Raw genomic sequence first — 24,917 nt, 5'->3', positions numbered from 1 at the left:
CTTCCTCATGATACCATCTATTTTGTGAAGTGCACCAGTCCCTCCTACAGCAAAGCACCCCCACAAAATGATGCTGCCTCCCCCATGCTTCACGGCTGGGATGGTGTTCCTCAGCTTGCAAGCCTCACCCTTTTTCCTCCAAGCATAACGATGGTCATTATGGTCAAACGGTTCCATTTTTATTTCATCAGACCAGAGAGCATTTCTCCAAAAAATAAGATCTTTGTCCCCATGTGCACTTGCAAACTATAGTCTGGCTTTTTCATGGTGGTTTTGGAGCAGTGGTGTCTTCCTTGCTAGGCAGCCTTTCAAGCTATGTCAATATAGGACTCGTTTTAATGTGGATATAGATACTTGTCTACCTGTTTCCTCCAGCATCTTCACAAGGTCCTTTGCTGTTGTTCTGGGCTTGATTTGCACTTTTCGCACCAAAGTATGTTCTTCTCTGGGAGACAGAATGTGTCTCCTTCCTGAGCGATATGACAGCTATGGTGTTTATACTTGCGTACTATTGTTTGTACAGATGAACGTGGTACCTTCAGGCGTTTGGAAAAACCAGACTCGTGGACGTCACAATTTTTTTTCTCTGAGGTCTTGGCTGATTTCTTTTGATTTTGTTTGTAAACTTCTAACCCACTGGAATTGTGATATTGTCAATTAAAAGTGAAATAATCTGTCTGTAAACAATTGTTGGAAAAATTACTCATGTCATGCACAAAGTAGATACCCTGACATCTTGCCAAAACTATAGTTTGGTAATATGAAATCTGTGGAGTGGTTAAACAATATATATAAATAAAGAGAGAGAGAGAGAGAGATTCACACTGATGAAGCAGAAACAATCAACTATACTTTTTTAAACAACAACATCCCTTCCAAATGGAATCTTTCCTTTATTTCATAGTTTATGGTCACAGTGACCTTTCCTATTGCAAATAAAAGATTCATCAGTATAATATATAAATTGAAGTTTAACCAATGCACTGGTGCTTTCTGGATAATAAGTTTTACTGTTCCTCGAAAGTCAAGTAGTACCTTGTCAGTAAATCACAAGGACATGATTGACAAATGGAATTGTTGGCCATTTGTCCCATCAAGCTAGTTCTGCCATTGAATGAAGTGATCACTTCTCCATGTTCTCAGAACCCTTCAGTCCCCGATTGCCCAGTGAATCCATCACTCTATGTTGGCCTTAAATGGACTGTGACTCATTCTCCACAACCCTCTATGGATTCAAAGTCCCAAAATTTTCATGATCAGAAGCTGATGACCACATAATTCAGTAACTCTGCCTCATCCTGCATTTCTACAATTCCTTGAAGTGAGGAAATATCCTACTGATCACTGGACTTCTCTGCTGTCTATCTGGATGTCAGGCCAAACTGAAATTTAAAATAATAAAGCTAACTCAGGAACATCAAAAAATTGAAGTTTCGGGCCACTTGGCTCTTCTGTCTCCATCGCAATTCAAATGATCAAGACGGATCTGCAATGGATTCATCTCTTCTCTTCTAGTTCTCTATACCTCTTGGTCTTTCAAATATTTCTCAATTTCCACCCTACATGTATCAAATGATCTAGCCTCCAGCTCCATCAGAGGCAGAGAATTCCACTGATCCACCTCCCTCTGAGTGAAGACATTCCCACATACCTGCCTTCTCAATGGCTGGTTGTTTATTTGGGGATTATGTTAGTATATTCATGACTCTCCCACTAGTGAAACAATATAGAATTGCACATAAAGCAGTGCAGTACAGGAACAGATGCCTTGGCCCATCATGTCTGTAGTGGCCATGCTGCCAGATTACATTCTACCCATCTGGCTACACACTATCCATATTCCTGTACTTTCTGTGTGTTCTTGCTTCTTGGACACCAATATGGCAACTGCTTCAATCACCACCCCAGGGAATCCTATTTCAGACACCTAACATACACTGTGACAAGAAGTTAGATGGCACATCATCTTTACACTCCTCCTTCGCTTACCTAATACATTGACCTTGTCAAGCATCCTAGTATATGATCTGGTTGAGCAAGATCATAAAGATCATGCTTCTGAATTCTGAAGAAGACTATCCTAAGCTTTCTAGGTTGTGGTTAAGATTAAAGGTTAGTGTTCAGGCCCTACATCAGGGTTCATGTTGAGGCCCTGTATTAGGGTTTCTGGAAGACCCTACATTTGGTTGTTTTGATAGGACATCCCAGACTTTCGCTTGGTAAATCCATTTGAAGTGCCTCCAGTGCTACTATATTTTTAGGTAAAGGACTGAAGTCTGTAAACAGTATTCTAAATCAGAATCAGAATCAAGTTTAATATCACTGGCACATATAGTGAAATTTGTTTTTTTGCCACAGCAGTATTTTGCAATGCATAATAACAAAAACTATAAATTACAGTAAAATGCATATATATTAAATTAAATAAGTAAAGCAAAAAGAACAAAAATAAGGAAAACATATGCCCCTTGCATGATCCTATGTAACTGTAGTCATGCCCTCCTCTTCATAAACTCCAATTCATTTACCTTTGATGCTGATGTATGAGTCATGATCATAACTTGTTGTACAGAGCCTCAGCTGATATGATTAGACTGCAGTAAAAAGGAGTAATTCCATTCCCCTTTTACTTCTATTTACAGAGCTTATTTCTAATGTCAGTGTAAACATCAGCAATTCACAACCTACGGAAAACGATACGGTTTTATTCACTTGTGCTGCAAAAGGCACAATTCAGAGAAGAACATGGTTTAAAGATGACAAACTCGTCCAGAGTGAAGGCAGAATAATTACATCTCCAGATAATGTGAGTCTGACCATAACCGGTCTTCTCAGGAATGACACAGGAAAATATAAATGTAACGTTAGCAATGGTTTCAGCAGCGACAGTGCAGAAATCGGCCTGCAGGTTAACTGTAAGTACACAGGTAGCTCATTACATGAAATTACATTCAATATTAGTTTTTAGAGAAACAATTTTCCATCTTGATTTCTGTTATAGATGGGCCAGACAACATCACAATTCATCCGCAGGGTCCAGTTGAGAAATATACTGGTGACTTTCTGACATTACAGTGTTTTGCCGATACGGTTCCCAGTGGTGAATATACATGGTATAATGGGACAAATATTGTGATAAAAGGTCAGACCTACAACATCACATCAGTAAGGAAGTTTGACAGTGGAAATTATACTTGTCTGGTTAATAACAATATAACCATGAAAAACAACAGTCTTTCTGTAATGGTCTTCATACAGGGTGAGTAAAAGTTTCTGTCTATATTCCACTTCAATCAACCTCTTTAATTTCTAAGCAAGTTTATTTTGCAATTTTCGCATAATGCTCTTCTGTCTAGTTTTGTCATCAGAGGGAAATTTTAATCAGTGTTTTTGGGACAGTGAATGTGAAGCAGAGTAAGAGAAGTAATGTGAAGGGATTAATTAGCAGTTGTTTTGCTATAAATTTAAAATGTTCATTTAAGTCTTCAGTGAATAATGTTCCATGTCATGTTTGCCAGAACCTTGATATCAGAAGAACAGGTAGAACTTGTTAGTTAGAATAATGGAGAGCCGTATTTTTTATCTGCCACAGTAACTGAGGGGCATTCTGTGCCCATGATTATAAACAGGATCACTCAAAGCTGTTCTTCATGGTGACAGCTTCTTTTGACATCACTACCTATTGTGGAGTAAAACTCCTGAAGTTCTGAGAAGTAGTAAGGTTTTTCAGAACACAGAACCCTGAGCAGTATGAATGCAATTTCACAAAGTTAAGGAAACAATCCTTTTGTGAATAAAATACTGCAACTGGGCAGACCAAATGAACCAATCTTGAAGCAATTACAAGGTTTCAAGTAACACAATGTTCAGGAGTATAAACAGAAAGCATTGGAAACACTCAACAGGTCAGGCAGCACCTATGAAAGGAGAAACAGAGGTTCACATCCCAATGTAGGACGGGGAGGTGGCAGAAAATTAACAGAACACTTAAATATGAACTGAACCATCGCTGGAGAGAGATGGGATTGCTCAAACAAGTCAGACAGAGGATCTTTGACTTGAATCATTTCTTGCTCCCTGGAGGCTACCAGACCACTTGTGTGTTTTCCGCGATTTCCTCTTGCTTTTTAATATCATATTTCCAATATCTCCAGTGTTTGCATTCTCTTTTGCATAAAATTCCGTTAAATCCAAAGTAAAGGGTGAAAGAAACTAACTTCTCAGTTAACCCTTCCTGATAGACAGAGAAACGGTGATGTATGTATACTTCAAGGCACCCAGTGAAAAAGCAACCGGCATGATCAAGGATCGCACTCACTATGGACATTCTCTCTTCTCTCTTCTCCAGCCCCTCTCCTCAGACAAACAAAACAAAATCCTAAAAGCACAAACCAGCAGGCATAAGGACAGATTCCATCTCATCTGGCTTGTAATGAACTCACACTTCAGATTTTGCTGTGCTGCAATTTTTGGGTAGCTTTTACACCTTACATGGTTACATTACATTGTTAGTGATTACCTTATTCTAGCTCACTGTACTGTGTAATGATTTGATCTGTGTAAACAATATTGAAAACAAGACATGTACCTTGATACTGTGACAAACCCTGTACAACTCTGCAGCACAGGACACAATGAATGCATGGCTAGTCTAGCACACAGTACAATCGCAGGATATCGGTCACAATCTGCAGTAATCAAATGTCACATGTGGGACATTTGCGGACACCCCAATTTAAGCAGGATGCTAGTGTTCTACAGAGATCCAGAGAGTGATTTCCCACAACGGTTCCAAAGGGAGCAATTTCAGCTTCAGCTTCAGTATGGACAAGTGTATTTTTGCCAAAATATGCACGGGCTTGTGGAACTGTTGTTTACATAGAGTATTGCAGTGGTGAACTCATTGTCTCGGGAGAGGGGCTGGGGATGTGTTGGAAACAGAGCTTTCAAATGGGAATTGAACGAGAGTGAGAATAATATACAGAGATACAAAAAGGAGTATTGGAGTCGGATTGAGGAGCTCACACTACCAGAAGATTATATATACTCAGAGGGCTGAGCGGTCCACTTGTGTTGGTGTGACATGGTTTGGAATTTCAAGGACCTCTAAATGATTGTGCCCAGGAGTGTTTCTTTTTTTTTGTCTTTTTGGCATTGTTTTGCTACAAGCAAGAATCGGAAGAGTTATTTTAATATTACATTGTACTGTAACTAAATCATCCTCTCTCCATGAAAACTGGAATCATTCAGAATCAGTATCAGAATTAGGTTTAATATCATTGGCATATGTCATGAAATTTGTTGTTTTGCAGCAGTACATTGCAATACAAAATAAGAAAAAACTATACCTGTCAACAAGCATATTTAAAAAAATGAAATAACTAGTGCAAAAAGCGAGGGAAAAGAGTGAGCAGGTTTCCATTGTCCATTCAGAAACCTAAAGAAGAAGCTGGTTGTGAAACACTGAGTGTGTGCCTTCAAGCTTCTGTACCTCCTCCTTGATGAGAAGACAATTTAGCCTGGGTAATGGGAAATCCTAACAATGGATGCTGCCTCAAAACATTGCATTTCAGAGGTGTGCTTGATACTGGGGAGGCCAGTGCCCATGATGGAGCTGGTTGAGTTTACAACTTCTGCAGCTTTTTCCGATCCTGTGGCGTGGCCCCTCCTCCTCAAATGCTGAGCAGGATGCTTCCATTATTTCTCCTGACACTAATTCACAGCAAGATTATGTGGCAGATGTCAGCTTTCATCTTGCCTATCAAACAAAGTTGAAGTTGATAGCACTCAAAAAATATAACAAAATGTTCTAATATTATCTGGTTTCAGTTAAATATTATTTGAAATATCCTTTCATGAAATGAGTGCCTTTTGACATTACAAAGCAAATACATCCTACGCTTTTTTGCTAATCAGGTAGAGCTGAAACGGATTAATGTTTATCAACTTACTCAAACCACAAGAAATATCAACTTATAGAGATTTAAAGATCAAACCATGCAGCAACTTACTGTAACAAAGGCAGGACAGAAGTCATTCAAAATGGAGATAGGCACTTAAATGTATCTGCTTGAATAATGGTAACATTAAAAATTAGAGTCACAGATTCAGAGGGCAATACAGCAGAGATACAGCCCCTTCAGCCCATACTGACCACAGTACTCATCCAGCTAGTTCCCATTTCATATGTTCAGCCCATATACCTCAAATCCCCAACCCTATCAAGGTGCTTCTTAATTTATACCATTGTACCTTCCTCAGCCACTTCTTCAGGCAGCTCATTCAATGTACTCATTACCCTATCTCTTGTGTTATTTTACATCATTTTCTTCTTACCCTAAATACGTGTATTCTTGTTTAAGACTACCTGAACCTGATAAGAGACTATTATCATGCACATTCTCTGTAGTATTCGTAACTTTCATCACCACTCTCTCTAACCTGGGCTCTCAGGTCCTACCAATATCCTCATATTTATTTTTACTGTACTTTTCTTGTTTAACTATGACTTACATAGAAGAGGGTGACCAGATGTGTACATTGTCCAAGGTATTTGGGTGACAGTTTGACAACTGGTTAAAAATAGAGAGGCTCTAGAACTTGGAATTAGCCAAAATCTTATGGAAGGATGGGGGACACTGAAGGCTCAAGTGGAGTATCCTTACTCCTGTTACCTGTGTCTCTATGGACTCCACTGCAGAAAGTCACACTGCAGGCAAAAGTCCTGAGGATTGAGAATAAACATTGGAAACTGTAGCATCTTCTCCCTGTAAAAGAAGGCAAATTTCTATAGTCATTTGAATGATGGGGTGTTGGGGGGTTCATTGTGTGGGAAATATCGACTTTAGTAGGTCCCCACATGTGAATGAGAGGACAATTAATTGGCAACACAAGTAGAAAGGGTGGTGTAAAAGGCACACATCATCCTTGCCTTCATCAGTCGGGAGATTGAGGTTAAAGGTTGAGAAGTAATAGGTTTCAATGGGTATATTTATTGTCAAAGAAATGTATACAATATACATCCTGAAATTCTTTTTCTTCATAAACATCCATGAAAACAAAGATAGATAGATAGATAGATAGATAGATACTTTATTCATCCCCATGGGGAAATTCAACTTTTTTTCCAATGTCCCATACACTTGTTGTAGCAAAACTAATAACACAACTAAACTAAAGGAGTGCTCCAAAGAATGAATGACCATAAATGTTAGAAACCCAAAGCCTCCCCCCAGCTCCCCCCACCCATGCATAATCAGCAGCAAAGCAAAGAACCCCTATCCCCCACCCAGCACTTAATCATCATAATCAGCAGCAAAGCATCAATAAAGACACAGACTTGCAATATCCCAAAGACTACTTGTTCACCCGGTAATTTGATATACTATAAGCTCCCTCTCTCCCTAATAAGGAAAAAAAGAGATGTCCCCATTTCACAACAAGAGGGGAGACATAAGAAAACAACTTGCTGATTTATGATTCCAATGTCTGTTGTGTCACTTCTTCTGAGCTCTGTGCTCTGGTCTCTGGGCACACAGCCAGCATCCAGCTCACTGCTTTCGATCTTCCATCTCCCACGACACATCCATTTTCTGTGGCAACACTGACCTCTAATCCGCCGGCCTCCAGAGCCACAAGAACCTGGCACCCTGAAGGCGCGCTACTGCTCTAGGGTATCGAAAAACAGCCAGTTGTGAGATGCTGAGAGTGGGTCCCATTTCCGTAAGGAACTGAAGTTCTTTGCAGTAATGATGCAGTATATAGAACTTTAACCAGGTCACATCAGGAGTACTATGTGCAGTTCTGGTCACCCCATTACAGGTAGTAAGTGGAGGCTTTTGAGAGGGTGCTGAAAATGTTCACCTGTATGCTACCTAGAGGAGAGGTTTGCTATGGAACATTGGTGGCTGACAGGAGTCCTGATAGAGGTTTTATAAAGTTATGTCAGAAGTAGTTAGAGTAAAACATCAGAGCTGTTTTGGCACAGTGGAAATTTAAACACTGGAGGCCATAGTTTTAATAACGGAGACAGGAAATTTTTGCAAGATGCACAGGCCAAGTTGAATTTTTGCACAGAGTGGTGCATGTCCAGAAAGGGTTCCCATGGAGGTAATGGAGGGAGACAGGGTAGTGACATTTAGGAGGCACTTAAAGGCACTTAGGAGGCACTTTAGGAGGCATTTAGGAGGAACACAAAAACAGGAACAGACAAGGAATCGATGATATAGATGGTGTGAATGCAGAGGTGTGTTTTAAAGTGGCACTATGGTCAGTAAATACATCAAGGGCCAAAAGCCTTGAATTGTGTGATATACTGCTGCATGCTCTGTGTTCCATTCCCAGTTTCAGACTCACTATTTCATCGACAAATGTTCTGATTTGTAAATTTTTTTAAGCCATTTCTATTGTGTCCAATTTCCACCTTACCAAAACTGTTCGCCCAATTGAGCCAAATTTCTTGCTAACATACTGTACAAAATGGTCACTGCAAAACACGTGTGTTCTGGAATGAACAGGTGAGCTTCTAAAAATAAAGGCAAAAGCAATCCAGTGAGTTTAATGTCTAATCCATGAATTTTATGGGTTGACTTAAATATCAAATAGACCAGATATGTGTGTAAAATAATGTGAGTACATAGATAAAATGAAGTCACAGCTTTTCACACTGGAGTTCGGGCATAGGTAATTACAGGGCATTGGTTTAAGGTGAGAGAGAAGAGATCTAATAGGAACCTCAATGGCAAAATTATCACCCAGAAGGTGATTGGTATATGGAAGCTGCCAGGGGAAGAGGTTGAGATAGGGACATTTAAAAGGTATGTAAATCATAAGTTTTACCAAGACATGAGCCAAACACAGGCAGCTGGGACTACCATGAATTGGAATCTGAATCCGTATAGAACGTTTGGTATAAATGCCTGTTTCCATGTTGTATAATTATATACCTTCATGTCCAACTAAGATTTAGAGCCTGCTATTTTAAACTGCAATAAAACACTATCCCTAGTTATCAAAGTCAATCAAAGTAGAATGGACATTTACTGTGCTATGTTCCACTGGGTTGTCATAAGTGCATAGACCCTAAAACATAGTAGCATAATTAAGCCATTCAGCCCTTCGTGTCTGATACACAAGTCCATCATGGACGATTTATTATCTCTCTCAACTGTATCCATCTGCCTTCTCCACATAACCTTTAATTCTCTGATTAATCAAGAACTTGTCAACCTCTGCTTTAAATATACTCAATGAATTGGCCTCCACATCCATCCATGGCAATAAATTCCACAGATTCACGATCCTCTGGCTGAAATTCCTCCTTGTCTCTGTTCTAAGTGGACATCACTCTAATCTGAGGCTGTGCCCTGTAATCCTAGACTCGCCTATTATTAGAAGCAACCTCTCAACAACCACTCTAACTCAGCCTTTCAATTATTCCATAGGTTTCAATGATATCTCATTATCTCTTCATCTTCAGATCCAGTACCAACAGAATCACCTCCAGGCGGTTCAGGCGGTTTGTCAGGTGGAGCAATAGCCGGGATTGTGATTGGAGTAATTGCTGGAGTGGTGCTGGTGTGTGGATTAGCTTACTGCATCATCAAGACAAAGACAAGCAGGTAAAGACATTTCATTCAAACCTTCCCTGCATGTTGACAATACTCTGTAATGCCTGATGTCCTAATGTAACCAGAGATTTTTACATTTCATGCGTTGTTATGTGTATGAATGCAGCTTTAACATGACTCACCTTCTGTCTGTCAGTCAGTCAATGTTCATTGCCATCACTGGTATTGTCTACAAGTTCTGCTCCTGTTAATTAGACAGGGATCTAATTAATTCTGTGAAGGGTCAATCTGGGCTTGTAGTGACTTTCACAACTTTGTTACAAATGACATAGTTCTTTTGTGTGCAGTTTTGATCAGGTCCCTTCAAGAGATTCAGTGTCAAACTCTTACATTTTAAGCAATGAGTTTGCTTTAATATAGATGTTGTGTGTCTAAAGACAAGGTGAACATTTATCGCCCCTTGATGAGGATGCATCACCTCGGTGTACCACTACTGTCTGTGTGGTGAATTCCCCCTTAGAAAGCGTTGAGTGTCTATAAATCACCAAGTGGCATAGTGGGTGGAGCCGCTGGCTGCAGTGCCAGTGATGTGGGTTTGAACCCAACCTCAAGTGTTAACCGTGTGCTGAGTCTGCTCTCCGTTTTACCATGTGAGATTACTCCCACATCCCAACAAGATGCAGGTTAGTTTTATCACTATTAATCAGTCATTAGGTGGAGTCATTGGAGATGAGGGGTTCAATGAGAATACCAAGAATTAGAGACAGGAGTTGGTTAATTGACCTCTCTAATATGTCCCACAGTTCAGTACCATCAGGCCTCATCTCCCATTCCATCCCAATTCCCCTTTGCCGTTAATCTTCCATGCGTTTCCCCCCACCAGTGATCTGCCCTCCAATTCACATCAGGTCCGAGAAATTCAGAGATCCTCCACCTTCTGCCAAAAGTACCCACCTCTCACAGTGTTAAATGATCAGTGGCCCTCTCCACCCCTACCCATCGATCCTGTAAAACTGACCCATCAATCAAGACTCTCTCACTGGGGAGAAACATAACTACATCCACCCTGTCCTGTGTCCTCAGTGACTGACATGCTTCAGTAAGGTTACTCTCATTCCTCTATCAGCCTGAACAACTTACATACAACTTAGTACATAGAACAGGAAGAGTCCCGTTGGCCCACAGTATTATGCCAAACTAATTATATTAGTAATAAAAACCAACTAAATGAAATCATTCTGCCTTCACAATATACATATCTTTCAATTTCCTGCTATATATCCCTATCTAAGAGCCTCTTGAATACCACCATCATATTTCCCTCCACCACCACAGCAGGCAGCATATTCCAGGCCCCTACCACTTTTTGTGTAAAAAACATCACCACATCTCCTTTGCATTTATCCCCTCTCACTTTAAGTGCATGCCCTCTGGTTTTAGACATTTTGATGCAAGGAAAATGATACTCTTCTCTATCTGTGCTTCTCATAATCCTATAAAGCACTATCAGATCTTCTGTTGGACTCTGCCACTCCAGAGCAATCAGCCGAAGTTTGTCAAACCTCTCCTTATAATGCATTCTCTCTAATTAGGCAGCATCCATGAACCACTTCTGCACCCTCTCCAAAACTTGTGTGTCCTTCCTGTAACGAGATGGTCAGAACTGAATGCAATACTCCAGATGCAGATTAACCAGAGTTTTATAAATATTCAACATAACCTCCCAACTCTTGAAATTAATTGCTAGACTAACAAAGACAATGATGTACCATCAATAACTCTCAGAGATGGGAGGCGAACAATAGGCTTTTATTAGCTGCAAGAGACCATGATTAGTAGCAAGAGACCACCACACAACATCCTGGAGACTGAGGGAGGAGCAGTGCCTCCAATCGCCTTTATACAGAGGTCTGTGGGAGGAGCCACAGGAGCAGTCAGCAGAGGGGCTGTCCAGACAGGTATATGTAGTTCACCACAGACAAACAGATCATTCCTGGACATTCTTGATAGCTCAACCCTGTCATCCCAGGTACCAATGCAATAAATCTCCTTTTGACTGCCTCCAGTGCCAGTCTCTCTGCAAACAAATGAACCCAATCCATGCCCATCAGTCCTGGTGTGGCCTTGCCAACACATCAAGTGTGTATCTTTACCTCCTTCTTCTGAACTCCAATCTTCTGCTAATGACTAGTTTTCGACCAAATCGGTGCTTAGTGACTGGCACAGTTGTAGGGTTGAATTGCCCATTTCTACGCACTCTAAGATCCTTCAGCAATGGACATTCCACGCTCCTTTCATGGCCCGGCTACCCAATCCCAAATGAGCTTCCCATACTTCCCCTCCTTCCCCCCCCCCCACCCCCCCACAGAGAGGTCCACACCCCAAGAGCTCATCCATCGTCAGAGGTTTGCTACCATGGCCAAGACATGGGCACCTCTGCTTGCAGCCATCTCAGTCACCATAATTATTTATCTCAAGAAGCTCATCAACCAGTGACAAACATTGACAGGCAGTGCAGTGGTAGTAGGATTCTAAATATAAATCTATAATTGCTCTCATTCCTAGCATTCAATAATGATGCTTCTAGCCAGTAATTGCTGACATGTCATAAACAGTAAATACCTGATGTGATTAGTTGGAACCCTAGGGAGTTTTGCCACAACAATACTCCTGACACCCATGGCAACTCATGTTGAGGTATCTCAGTTTCCTGTTCTTAAGGTTACATTACTAGAAAGTGAAATCTCTTGTTTGAGACAGTGGGCTATGAAATAGCCCACCCTTGTTTTTGGTGACCTTGTTGTGCTTCTTCCCTATTCATCACTCTTCCGAAATTTTTAATGCCAAGTTATCTAAACAAGTGCACAAAGATAAGATACAGGAGCAGAATTAGGCCATTTGGCCCATCAGGTCTGCTCCACTATTTCATCATGGCTGATCCATTTTTCCTCTCAGCCCCAGTTGCTGCCCTCTCCCTGAATCCCTTCATGCCCTGACCAATCAAGAACCTATCAACCTCTGCCTTGATTATATGTAAAGACTCAGCCTCCATAGCTGCTTGTGGCAACAAATTCCACAGGTTCACCACTCTCTCCATCTCTATTCTAAAAGAACACCACTCTATTCTGAGGCTATGACCTCTGATCCCAGATTCACCCACCATAGGGAACATTCTCTCCCCATCCACTCAATCAAAGCCTTCTGAATTCCAGTGAAAACAGACCCAGAACCAGCAAATGCTCTACATTTGGCAAGCCGTCCATCTTGATAATCTTTCAAGTTGATACACTGGGAGACAGGCACAGGCAGCAGTTGATGTCAGAAGTACTGGGACTCCAGAGCTAGAAGTTTGGACAACAGACAAACTGCAGGAGGGAATCAGATGGGTTGAGCCGAGCAGCATCTGTTAGGGGAAAGGAATTGTGCACTGTTCCTCAATGTCCCCCACCTGCCCTATAAATGCAACTCAGCCTTCTGAGCTCCCCTGTCAGACTGTGTTGTTCCAGTTGATTCTATGATGATTTGACAGTCAGACTGCCACATCCTGCAAATGTTACTTTCTTTGTGTGTGGGAGAGAATGCTTGTGTGTGTATATGTTTATGTGACAGAATGTGTGTGTGAGAGTCTGTAGGTAAGCGCTTGTGGGTGTGGGTCGGTATCTGTCAGTCTCAGTATGTATGCATGTGACTGAATGAGGTGCATGAGTGTCTGTACATAAGTGTTAGAATGTCAATGTGTGTGAGTGAGTGTGTAATTAAATGTGGGAGGGATTGTCATTGTCTGTGTGTACCTGTGTTTGACTTGACTGAGAGTGTGAGAGAGACCGAGTCTGTGGGGGGGGGGGGGGGTGGAGGGTGTGTGTGTGTGTGTGTGTGTGTGTGTGTGTGTGTGTGTGTGTGTGTGTGTGTGTGTGTGTGTGTGTGTGTGTGTGTGTGTGTGTGTGTGTGTGTGTGTGTGTGTGTGTGCGCGCGCGCTCTACCCAGACTACTCAGTTGCACTCCAGTGCAATGTTAGCTGAAGAGGAAATACTCCAGTGTGTAGATGGGAGAAGTAGCATTTCTGCGGCAGAGAGTGGGTTACAAGGAAAGTAAATGAAAGGGTGTGGGTCTGGGAAATCCACTAGAGTAGATGAACTGAATGGCCACATTTATGTCTTTCTGAAAGAAGCATTTGAAATTGGTTTATTATTCCTACAAGTATCTAGATATAGTAGTCATGAACACTGTTCCTTTCTTGCCATCCAGATAGATGTGCTGATAGTTTTTAAGAGACAGATCATAATGTTACCCTTACAGTGAAACTGTAGTGCAGGTAGACAAATAAAGCATGGATGAAGTAACACTGTACAAAAGGCTTAGGCACCTGTGATTTTTATATAAACTATGATTTAGATGTTTATATTTCATCTTCAATGTTCATGTGTCATTAGAAAACACGAAGTTTTGGATTACTGAACATTCATTTTCCAATAACAATGTGACAGAATGTTTTGTATTTCATTAGAAAAAGTAAAAAAAAGTAACATATTGAGTAACAGGTCACTTTTCAAATAAAACTTCATTACATGGTAGGTATATAGCTCAGTGCATAATTAAACAAAGATAACAAACAGGATGCTAATGTTCAATGACTTAATGTTTTGAATAAGCTAAACTGATTAACTGAAGCAGGAATAGGTGTAGAAGGAATCACAATCAAGCTAAAAGATGAGGGTGGTGCAGAGGTGATAGTTTAACTCTCAAATTATCAATTCTTACACCATGGCAAGAATGAGCATAGCAACATGACACAAGGTGGCCATCCTGCATCTGCAATTATCTCCAAAGCAGAAATGTTGCAGCAGACAGGAGTTTCAGGAAACACACACAAAATACTGGAGGAACTCAGCAGCCAGCCAGCATCTGTGGAAGAGTAGTCGATGTTTTGAGTTGAAACCCTTCAATGTGCTCCCCAAGCTCTTCTGAAGAAGCACAAAGAAACGGGAAAAATTGAGGATCGGTAATGTGTGTTCGGCATGCATCATGCAGCAGACAGAAGATGCATGAAACTGATGTCCCTTCTAAATTGGGAGGAGTCCAAAACTGCTATCACCCCTGAACTGATAGAAACCACTGGAACCTTTTAGAGTCTGGAGAAGTCTTGTCTGAGGTAGGCTTCATGAAATAATTGTTGCTAAAAAGCCTTTCCTCCAAAGTGGAAACAAAACCAAGAGGCTCACCTATGCACAAAAACAGAAGTACTGGGGTGCTGAACAATGGCAGCAAGTGCTCTGGACTGAGGAGTCAAAATTTGAAATTTTTGACTCTAACAGGAGACAGTTTTTCCACATATCAGCTGGAAGGAGAAACATGGATGAGTATCTGCAGCCAAGAGTGAAGCACAGTAGAGGTTCCCTGTGGGTTTGGAGTTGGTGATATGGTCAGAATTAATGGAATGTTCTATGGTGAGAAGTAAAATAAGATTCTCATCCATCTCACAATCCTGTCAGGGAGGAAATGACCCCCAGAAATATGGCCAATGCCATATAGCACTAACTTCAACAAAAAGAAGAAGAAGGAGCATTTCAACGGCTACTGTAGCCTGCACAGAGCCAGGATCTCAACATCATTCAGTCTGTCTCAGATTATCTGGAGGGACAGAAGCAAATCAGGCAGCTAAATTCTGGAGAACTGTCTCATGTTCTCCAAGATGCTTGGAAGAGCATACCAGCCAATTTACTTAAACAACTGCATGACAGAGAATTGATACAGTTTTAAAGGGAAAGGTGGTCACAGCAAATATTGCTTTGATTTACTTTTTTTAACTGTTTACTGCTCTTTATATTTTTTGATATTTAGAAGCTTGTCATTTCATTATTTTTGAAAGCATCTTCACTTTAAACAATATTTTTACATGTGCCTAAGACTTTAGCACAGTACCGTAGATTGGGCGAGCTGGTCTTTAGCTAATGAGGTCTGTTCAATTGTCTGATTTAATAGCAGGACAGAAGCTGTCCTTATACTGGTACATTCTTTCAGACTTTCGGACCTCCTTCTAGATGAGAAGGACATGAAGACGGAATGTTCAATGTGGGTGTGCATTTTGATTATGCTGCTAATCTACTGAGATATCAAGAAATGTAGACAAACTCCACCGAGGAGAGGCAGCTCTCTGTGAGGTACAGAGCTGTGTAGTGTCTTGCAGTCCTGAGCAGAGTATTTAGTACAGCAAGCCATGGTGCAAATCCCCATGGTTGAGAGTTACAGATTGCTTGGCAACTAACTGCTGGCGTCGCCACAATGGGAGTCCAAGTCAGCGAGTTCAGGGCTACAGCTGCTGCTAACAATTATGCAACGTTGTCAAGTGATTTTTGCTGGCTGCAGGCACACTCACCTTGCCATGATCTGTGAATAGAGAATGTAAAGGAGGTCACTCATTGTTCACTCACAGAAGAGTCTGAAGTCATAACAACCCCATAATTTAAGAGAAGGAGAGCCATATCCCAAATTCTGCCTCTCACTCCTGCTTACACTTTCCTTTTATTTTAATGAACTAACTGTAACGGTCCAATTTTACCAGGGTGGAGTTAGAACCTTTAGCCTAATGGTTACCTGTCCATCAGCATTACTGACTTATTCCTGGCATCAATATGAGGAAACAAAATGTCCTGCCCTCCATTTAAGTTGTTTTCAGATTGTGTTTCTTAAACAAGTTAAGTTCTGTTTGAATCATCACAAATCTCATTATTTTTGTTCTCATGCTATCTCTCAGATCTGGACAGCATAGTCATAGTCAAAGAATGACATGGTCAGGAAACAGGCCTGATTATTGTGGCAAGTGTCCCATTCTGAGCTATTCCCATTAGCCTGTATTTGGCCAATATCCCTTTAAACTTTTCCTATCCGTGTACCGGTCCAAGCAGCTTTTAAATGTTAAAGATGCTCCTGCCTCTGGCAGCATATTCTACACATATACAACCTTCGATGTGAAAAGCTTGTCCCTTAGGGCCCGTTTAAATCCTGCCCCTCACATCTTAACCCTATGTGCTCTAGTTGTAGATTCCCATAACCAGGGAGAAAGATTACCCATTTATGTTATCTATGCCCCTCGTGAATTTCTTTACCTCCATTTGGTCACTCCTTTGCTTCCTATGCTCAATGTAAAACAGTCCCAGCCTGTTTTATCTCTCCATAAGCCTCGTACTTACTGCCTGTTAAGTCCCTGGTGCTTAGGGCAGCAATGGAGGTCCTCCATCTCTGATAGTGTTCAGGGCTTCCTTCATCATGCCAGGAGCTTCCTCTCAATTTTCGCTTCTATCAGTCATGCAGGTGGTGACTCAGGAATATCATCACACTCAGATGTAGAAGGATTCTTCATTGCTGTTTCCATAACAATTTTCTCCTGAGCTGAATCCCCATACCTGGAGGACCAGTGGACCACTCTTAGTTTGTCCTCTACCCTTTGACCTGCTTGGCATGAATGACCCTACAAGGAGCCAAATCATAAAATGCTGACTCCAGCTTTCCAGGTTATTGAGGCATGCAAGCCTCCAAACCACAACAAGATTGTGGTCCTTTTGGATGTCCATTTCCCGAGAGCCAGTGTAAAATCTTTGAGAATCTCTTCTGCATCCTCTCCAAATTAGTAATACCCTCCTTCCCTGCTGCCAGAGTTTTGTATAGTTGAATCATGATGCCGTAACTCTTGTACTTTGAATGATGAAGGCAATTGTGTCCTCACCTTGACCCGACCAGACCCCATGTTTGATTGAATTTCCATAATTTATTCCACCTTTTCTGAGATTCCACCACCGGACAACTCTTCCACTCCCATGCATTTTCAGCCTTTTGCATCTGCATCATTGGTCCGCACTTCCATCACAATTAATGCTGACCCCCCCCCCCCCCCATCCCATTATTCCTGGCCATAGAAGCATGGGAGACCCAACACCTACCTATTCATTCCAGAAGATGGACAAACTTTTATTTGCTGTGGATTGTCTGGTGGGGAGACATTAAGAAATATACAGTGCAATTCCACGTAGAACAGAGAGAGTATGGACAGTCTTTTGTTCTCAGAGTAGAAATATTAAATGCCAGAGGGTATTGGTTAAAAGGTGAGAGGGCAAAGTTCACAAGTCAGCATGCTGTCAGGTAGATGGTGAAAGCAGATATGATAGTGGTATTTAAGGGTATTTACATTGGCACATGAACAGTTTGGGGATGGACCAATCTGGACTGTGCCCAGGCAGAAGGGATTTGTTTAGAACGGCCAGTCCTTAGAGGTGAAGCTGTGAATCACGTACTTCTTGTGTTCTTGTTGTGGTCTCTGCTACCTTAAAAAAAAAGCAAGTGCAGATTAGGGGACTGCATTGAAGAGGCACACCTGAAAAGTCGCACATGAACTGTTAGTGACTTCCCACTTTCAGTCTCCACCAGAATCTCGGTTTCAATTCCTTGAGCACAGGCCAATGTCACTCTCACATAGGCTCAGTACCTCACCTGGAAAGTTGCAGTTCAAGAACAGTATAGCACGGACATCCCTTCAGTCCAACAAGCCTGGTCCAACTGCGAAGAGAACATTTATAGTGGACCCACTTTCTTCTTCCCACCCAGTGCCCCCTATCCTGATTCAACACTTGTGAAATGTGCAGCTGCTAATTAACCTGCTTCCTGGCCATACCTGGGACGTCAGAAAAATCCTTGCAGTCATCTTTATCTTTAGCCTTAAATGCCCATCCACATGCATGTATGGTCACACACAGAGCACAGGAGTTTGGTATTGAAGCCATGTCTCCAGCACTGTGAAGCAGTAGTCCTAGTTGCTCTCTGGCATCTCTTTGATAATTCCTGGTGTAAGTTCATCAACCTACATCTTTAATTCAATGCTACAAATACAAAATGCGTGAGAGACTCAGCAAGTTGAGCTGGAAAGAATAAACAGTCGGCTTTTTGAATTGAGACCCTTCTTCAGAACGGGAGGGGGAACATACCCGAATTAAATGTAAGAGGACATGAAGGAGGTTAGCTGGAAGGTGATAGGTGAAACCATGTGGGTGGGAAATGTAAGCTGGAGAAGAAAGAGTCTGATAGGAGAGGAGAGTGGACAATAGGAACAATAGGAGAAAGGGAAGGAGGAGGGGACTCAGGGAAGTAATAGGCAGGTGAGAAGTAATGTGTCAAGAGTGCAGGAAAGAAAGGTGGGGAGGGGATTTGTTTATTGGAAGGAGAAATCGATATTCATGCCATGAGGTTGGAGGGTACCCAGACAGAATATAAGCTGTTGCTCCTCCACCCTGAGGGTGGATTCACTTTGGCACAGGAGGAATCCATATTGGAATTGGAAACGGAATCAGAATTAAAATGTTTGTCCACCGGGAAATCCCACTTGCGGTGGATGGTGTAGAGGCACTCAATTAAGCAGTTCTCCGATTTATGCTGGATCTCACTAAAGTAGAGGAGGTTGCGTCGGGAGCACCAGACACAATAGACAACCCCACTGGATTAACAGGTGAAGTGATCCTTCACCTGGAAGCATGGTTTGGGGCCCTGAATGGAGGTGAGGGATACTCAATGTTGTAGTCTCTGTCTACTTGCAACATGCGCGTTTACTTGTGTACTCTTTTGGGTGCCTGTTTCAGGAAGGATGTGGTGGTACTATTGCAAAGGCTGTAAAAAAGGTTTACGAGAACGCTGTCTGAATTAGGGGGAACAAGCTATAAAAAGGGACTGCAAAACTTGGTTTGCTTTCTCTGGAGTGTCATGGGCTGAGGGTAGTTTTGAAGGAATTTATACAATTAAGAATGGCAGTGATAGAGGAGACAAAGTCTATTTTCCAAGTGCAGAGATGTCTAATACATATCTGGAGAGAGTACATGCATTTAAAGTGAGGGCTGAAGTTTACAAATGACGTGTGGGCCAAGTTTTTACACAGAGAGAGGTGGATAATTGGAATATTTTGCCAGGTATGATGTTAGAGGCAGATACAATGGGATTTTGTTGAGGAGCTTTTAGATGAATATGCAAAGAACTGAGGGATATGGATATTGTGCAGGCAGAAGGGACTTAGTTAAAATTGGCATCCTTTTCGGCACAGACATGGTGGACTGTGGGCCTCTTCCTGTGCTGTTTTACATTTTATTTCACGTGTTCTGTATCTTGTAATTTCAGCAATTATTCCCCATCTGTTTCTCTTCACCTTCACTGCCTAAATAAAGATCGAATTTCATTAATAAGCACTCATTCCAATGAGTCATGCAGAATACATTTTGCTCTGTCCGCCCTTTCCCCACTTCCTTGTTTATTCAGTTTTCCAGATTACATACACCATTACCTGACTTCCTTCTCCTTGACTCCCCAGACATTTCAGTTTTTTATTTCTCCACCTCTAGTTAATCCACATTTTCCTGGACAACTGGCATTTTTGGTGCTTCTGTCTGATTCTCTGCAAAATAATTTGGGGTCTATATTTTCATAACACACTGAGACTGAGACTTCCAAACAAGTTCATGGTGTAGGATGTGAGTGGAACTGGATCTGTGCTAGAACCTTCAGAAAGTCTAGCAATTATTGGTTTATGCCCCCCTCTCTACCCTCCTAGTGACAAATGCTAAGGTTCCCACATAATTGGTTTGGTTTGCTTTCCCAGTGGATATCAGGGCCCTGGGGACTGTGGCTGAGCAGTGAGACCTTAGATACAAGTGGTTAGTGACTAGAAAGTTGCAAAGAAGGTGCTTGGCACACTGACCTTCATTGTCAGGGCAGAAAGTACAAGAGTTGGGGCATCATATAACATCATAGATACATTAGGGACATTTAAGTACTCTTAGGTAGGCACCTGGATGATAAAAAATGGTGGGCAATAAAGAATGAAAGAGTTAGTTAGGTTTCCAACATCATGAATCAAATGGCCTCTATTGTGCTGTATTGTTCTGTGTTCTATTATATGACACCTATATAGGATGCCAGTTAGGCCATACCTAATTAGTAAAATGTACTGTAGTGTTTTCCACACTGACTGAAAGACTTGGTTACGCTGGAGAGGGTACAGAAAGTAGTCAGGAAGATGTTGTCTCAATCTGAGGGCAAGATAGAAGGGAAGATTACACAGACCAGGTCTGCATTCTTTGAAATGAGGCTAAGTGATTAAATAGATCTATCTAAGATTAGGGGATGCATAGTTAAGGTAAATAGGCAGTCAGTTTTCCCACAGCTAGGGATTCAGGGGGGTGTTTGGTTCAAAAGGGATATTTGGGAAATTTTAGCATAACAAATTTATAATTGGTATGTGGGAAGAGCTGCTAGAGAGCTCTTGGAGGCAAGAACAGTAGCAACTTACAAGTGGCATCTGGACAGGCACTTGAATGAACAGCACACAGCAGGACATGGACTTAATATAGGCAAGTGGGATTAGTATAGAGAGATATGACCTTCAGTTTATACTCAGTGGGCCTCTTTGTGGGTTGTATGTGTCTCAGCGATAGGCAACTGGGAAGCAGATAATTAAACAGATTACCTGGTCATCATCTTTTATGACATGTTGAAACTTGTGTAAAAAATTGGCTGCAATAATTCCCAAGATATATCAGTAGATGTATTTCAGAGGTGTTTCCTTCTGGGTCTGTGTGTTCTGGCAGATGCTCTAGAAATAAAAGTGCATCTTTTCGAATTTAACAAAATATTATCCACTGTTTAATATGAGAACACTGAAAGCACTCAGCCGACTAGGAAGTGAATTTGCAAGGAGAAACAGTTAATGGGACAGGGCAAGGACACTTCATCAATATTCTGAAGGTTTACCAGCTTCCTCTTCCACAGAACTAAGAGTTTGTAAAATTCTCCTGAATTTATTTCAGAATTTCAGCATCTGTAAAATTTTAGTTTGTACATGACTCATATTCTCTCTGACTGTGTCCTTAGCACACTGGCAGCATTTTATCAACATTATTTCCTGCCTGCTAAATAGGAGGTTGATTGTCAATATTTACTCTGCTATGTTCATCCAAGTTAAGCAAATAGGGATTCGCACCAGTATTCTTCTTTGCTGCTGTTTATCAACCAAGTTAGTTCTGCACTCTCATCTCAATATCGAGATGTTGAATCAATATTGATTCCCCAGTTTACTCAGATAGGTGGGCACAGTCATTTCCCCAGAGTAAGGGAGTCTAAAGTCAGGCTTCACATGAAAGGGGACAGATTTAAGTGAAGACCAAGGAGCAAGTATTTTTTTTCACATGACTGGTGGATACGTGGAACGAGATACCAGATGAAGTGGCAGAAGTGGGAACAATTAAAATGTTAAAAAGACATTTGAACAGATACATTGGACAGAAAAGGTTCAGAGGGATGTGGACCAAATCTCTGTCCTCCTGATGGAAGTAACTTAGATAGGCAATTGTGTCAGTGTGCATGAATTAGAACATCCATGATGTCATTTCCACATTGTATGACTCTGTGATTCTTCTAAGCAGAATAATCTCCAATCTGCCAAACAATTATAATGAATTGGACAGCCAGCTAATCCACTCAACTTTGCTTACTTACTGCCCATTATACTCCTGACAGTTAGGGCAGTAAGTAAGCGAAGTCTTCTATCTCTATTTGTCCTGACTTTCTTCCCAATTGTGTTTTAGGCTCCTCAGCCACACACAGATCTAGAAGGATTCTTCATTGCGGTCTCAGTAACAATTTTTTTTGACTATTCAGGGTTGTTAGCCCTGACCAGAACCTCAGAACTTGGAGGAATGAAGGACCACTGTCTGTCTGGCCTTTACCCTTTGACGTGTTTGGCATGACCAAGAGTCAAAGCAAAAGACCCTGTCAACAGGGACAACACAAGCCAACAGAGCTCTCCAGGTCTTTGAGGCACACAAACCTCAAAACATAATGACAGGACTGTGGTCCTCTTGGTAGAACATTGGCTTAGTTGACTGCCAAATGCTTTGATGGATATGAAGGTTGCTCTGAAGTGTGTTAAGAAATTTAATAAAATGAGAAACAATGATTTCTCAAATATGACTACTTAATAAAATCTAAGAATGCATTAAAGTAATCCAATACATGCCAGCCCTTAGTCAAATACTAAAGATATCGGCTTATAGTGAAAGGGTAAAAGTTTAAAGCATAAGTGTGGGGCAAGGTTTTTTTTACACAGAGGGTAGTGGGGGCCTGGAATGTGCCTCCTGGGGTGGTGATGGATGCAGATACAACAGAAGCATTGAAGAAGCATTAGACAGCATGGACAGGCAGGAACAGAGAGATGTGGGTCATGGGCATGTGGAAAGGATTAGTTTAGATTGATAGCACTTAAACCATGGGCAGAATGGCCTGTTTCATGTGGACAGGGAGGGAGTGCCATGCAGCCTTACTCAGTTAATGCAACTGGAGGGAGATTCTTTGTCAAGACAACCTGCTGATTACTCAATTTGTGATTATAATGGGCATTGTGTATCGAGTGGTGACTCAATGAATTCAGTTCTTCGAAACGACATCAGCTTCAGCATATCACTGTGGCGTTTGCATATTTTAGTATTTGTGTCATGTTTCCACACTATGAATGAGCCGGTAACAACATAACCAGTGCAGGGTAACAATGGACAAACCAGTGCAGGGTGTGTAACGTCATGTTCTCTGTGATGTTCTGATTTGGGCTGATTCATCCTCTGTGTATGTTACATTTGTTATTCGAGTATTTCTAATGGACATATTTTCTTCTCTGTGTGTTCGTATATGTGTGGGTATGTGAGTAATACCCGTTTACTAATCAGAAACCTAACCCTTCCTTTCTGTGCGATAATCAACTTCAAATGAAATGTAACTCAGTTATTCCGAATTATGCGCGGGAGATGCCTATAAAATGGGAGCAAGATATTTTGTTGGGATGATCCAGAGTAAACTGTGAATTCTAAGATAGTGTCCTCCTGGGCTACACTGAGTACAGTCAATAAAATTCCACTATGGAATACAGTAATGTCATTGTATGCTGAATGCAGCAAGGCTGGAGTAATTCAGTGGTAAACGGGAATTTTAATAGATATCACAACCATTATAATTTTGGTACTGATTGCAAAAGTGAAAAGATGGGCCTCATTTGGCACTTGCCTTTATTTGCAGAGCCCTGCAATGTTTCAGTTTGTTCAACAGTTTTCCTGAACCAGGAGCCACTGCAGAGACTGGTGGCAGTCTGTAAATGCAGTGTGCTGGATTTCCTGGCCAGGACTTCAGGGCCCGGGGAGTTAAACCTGCAAGGGCTGGATTGTTGTTTCTGCAGTAAAAGCAAGGAGGAGAGTAGGGCATGGGAGTGGGAGTGGATGAGACAAGACGTGGGGAAATCTGGAGGGTTGTACTTACCAACAACAGTGGATCAGTTTTCCTTCGAGCAAGGGAGGATGAAGGAATTGTGTATCTCTGTTTATGAAAGCACACATGCACCAGGACGGAAGAAGTTACTCCCTTTAGCAGTGGGGGATGTTGATTTAAAATAATTGAATGGGGTGTTAAAGAGGACACAAGGAAAGCTGTTCATCCAGAGGATGGCAACATTCAGCAGCCCACCTAAATGGGTGAGAGTGGTCGTGAGACACTCGGGAGTAATGAAGATGCCCTTTGAATCTGGGGCTACAAAGAGACAATATGTCACGGGGAATGGACTAAGTTAGTTGTTCTTGCCATGTCTGCCATGGTCAGGAAGGGCCGAATGCCCTCCAATTCCCTAACCTTTCATCATATCATGCTCCGAGCGTGTCAGAAAGTGGGCCTGTCCAATCTCTGCAATCAGCTCTGCCTGTATCCAGGGTAGGAAAGAACACTCTGGGGACATTGGACCTGCTTGCTTGTGAATATTTTTAGTAGACAATAAGATTATTAAAAATATAAAACACACACTTATCTCAGAAACATGCAGCCGAACTGTTGTGTGATATTCATTTAGGTTAAATACTGGATTCGGCAAAAGTGATCCCAAAGGGACTTCACCAGAAAACAGTGAGTAAAACTGACCAGTGTTTGCTATGCACGTCACATGCTCCAGCACTTCCTGTTCAACAGCTTGACTTGAAATGTTTTAACAATGAAATGAAATCATTGTAGCATTTATTTTCTGTCCTTGCCCTATCGCCTGCAGCAAATTAGTACATCATATTGCAGTCACCTTCTGTAACGCTTCGCACATCAGCTAATCACTCATCTCATCTCAAAGCTTGTTGCTGCCTTGACTAAATTCCACCGACAATACATCTTTAGCTGAAAGCTCTGTTGTATTTCTTGAAACAGTCCCATCATCACAAACAGAGTATGCGGAAATTGAAAGGAAAAAACCTAGCCAACCGAGTAAGTATCCCATCTCGAAATGTGTTTGTTAATCATAAAGTA

The 24,917-nt window shown here is 41.5% G+C and overlaps 1 protein-coding gene across 5 annotated transcripts in view; it reads left to right on the top strand.

Annotated features, from left to right (window-relative positions):
- Positions 1–24,917, top strand: part of LOC140732227 (cell adhesion molecule CEACAM5) — a 95,315-nt gene that overhangs the window by 45,095 nt on the left and 25,303 nt on the right. For 3 of the 5 annotated variants that reach the window (XM_073054581.1, XM_073054554.1, XM_073054544.1), the window contains 5 exons: positions 2,643–2,915; positions 3,002–3,259; positions 9,479–9,620; positions 24,478–24,530; positions 24,819–24,875. In XM_073054581.1, the coding sequence (XP_072910682.1) occupies positions 2,643–2,915; positions 3,002–3,259; positions 9,479–9,620; positions 24,478–24,530; positions 24,819–24,875 (783 nt within the window). The remainder of the gene's footprint in view (positions 1–2,642; positions 2,916–3,001; positions 3,260–9,478; positions 9,621–24,477; positions 24,531–24,818; positions 24,876–24,917) is intronic. The other 2 variants (XM_073054563.1, XM_073054573.1) reach the window with 2 other exon arrangements.

This window comes from Hemitrygon akajei, chromosome 1, assembly GCF_048418815.1.
Source record: "Hemitrygon akajei chromosome 1, sHemAka1.3, whole genome shotgun sequence".
Taxonomy (NCBI): domain Eukaryota; kingdom Metazoa; phylum Chordata; class Chondrichthyes; order Myliobatiformes; family Dasyatidae; genus Hemitrygon; species Hemitrygon akajei.
Note: the sequence above shows the minus strand (reverse complement) of the source record. Positions and strands in the feature narration are given on the sequence as shown.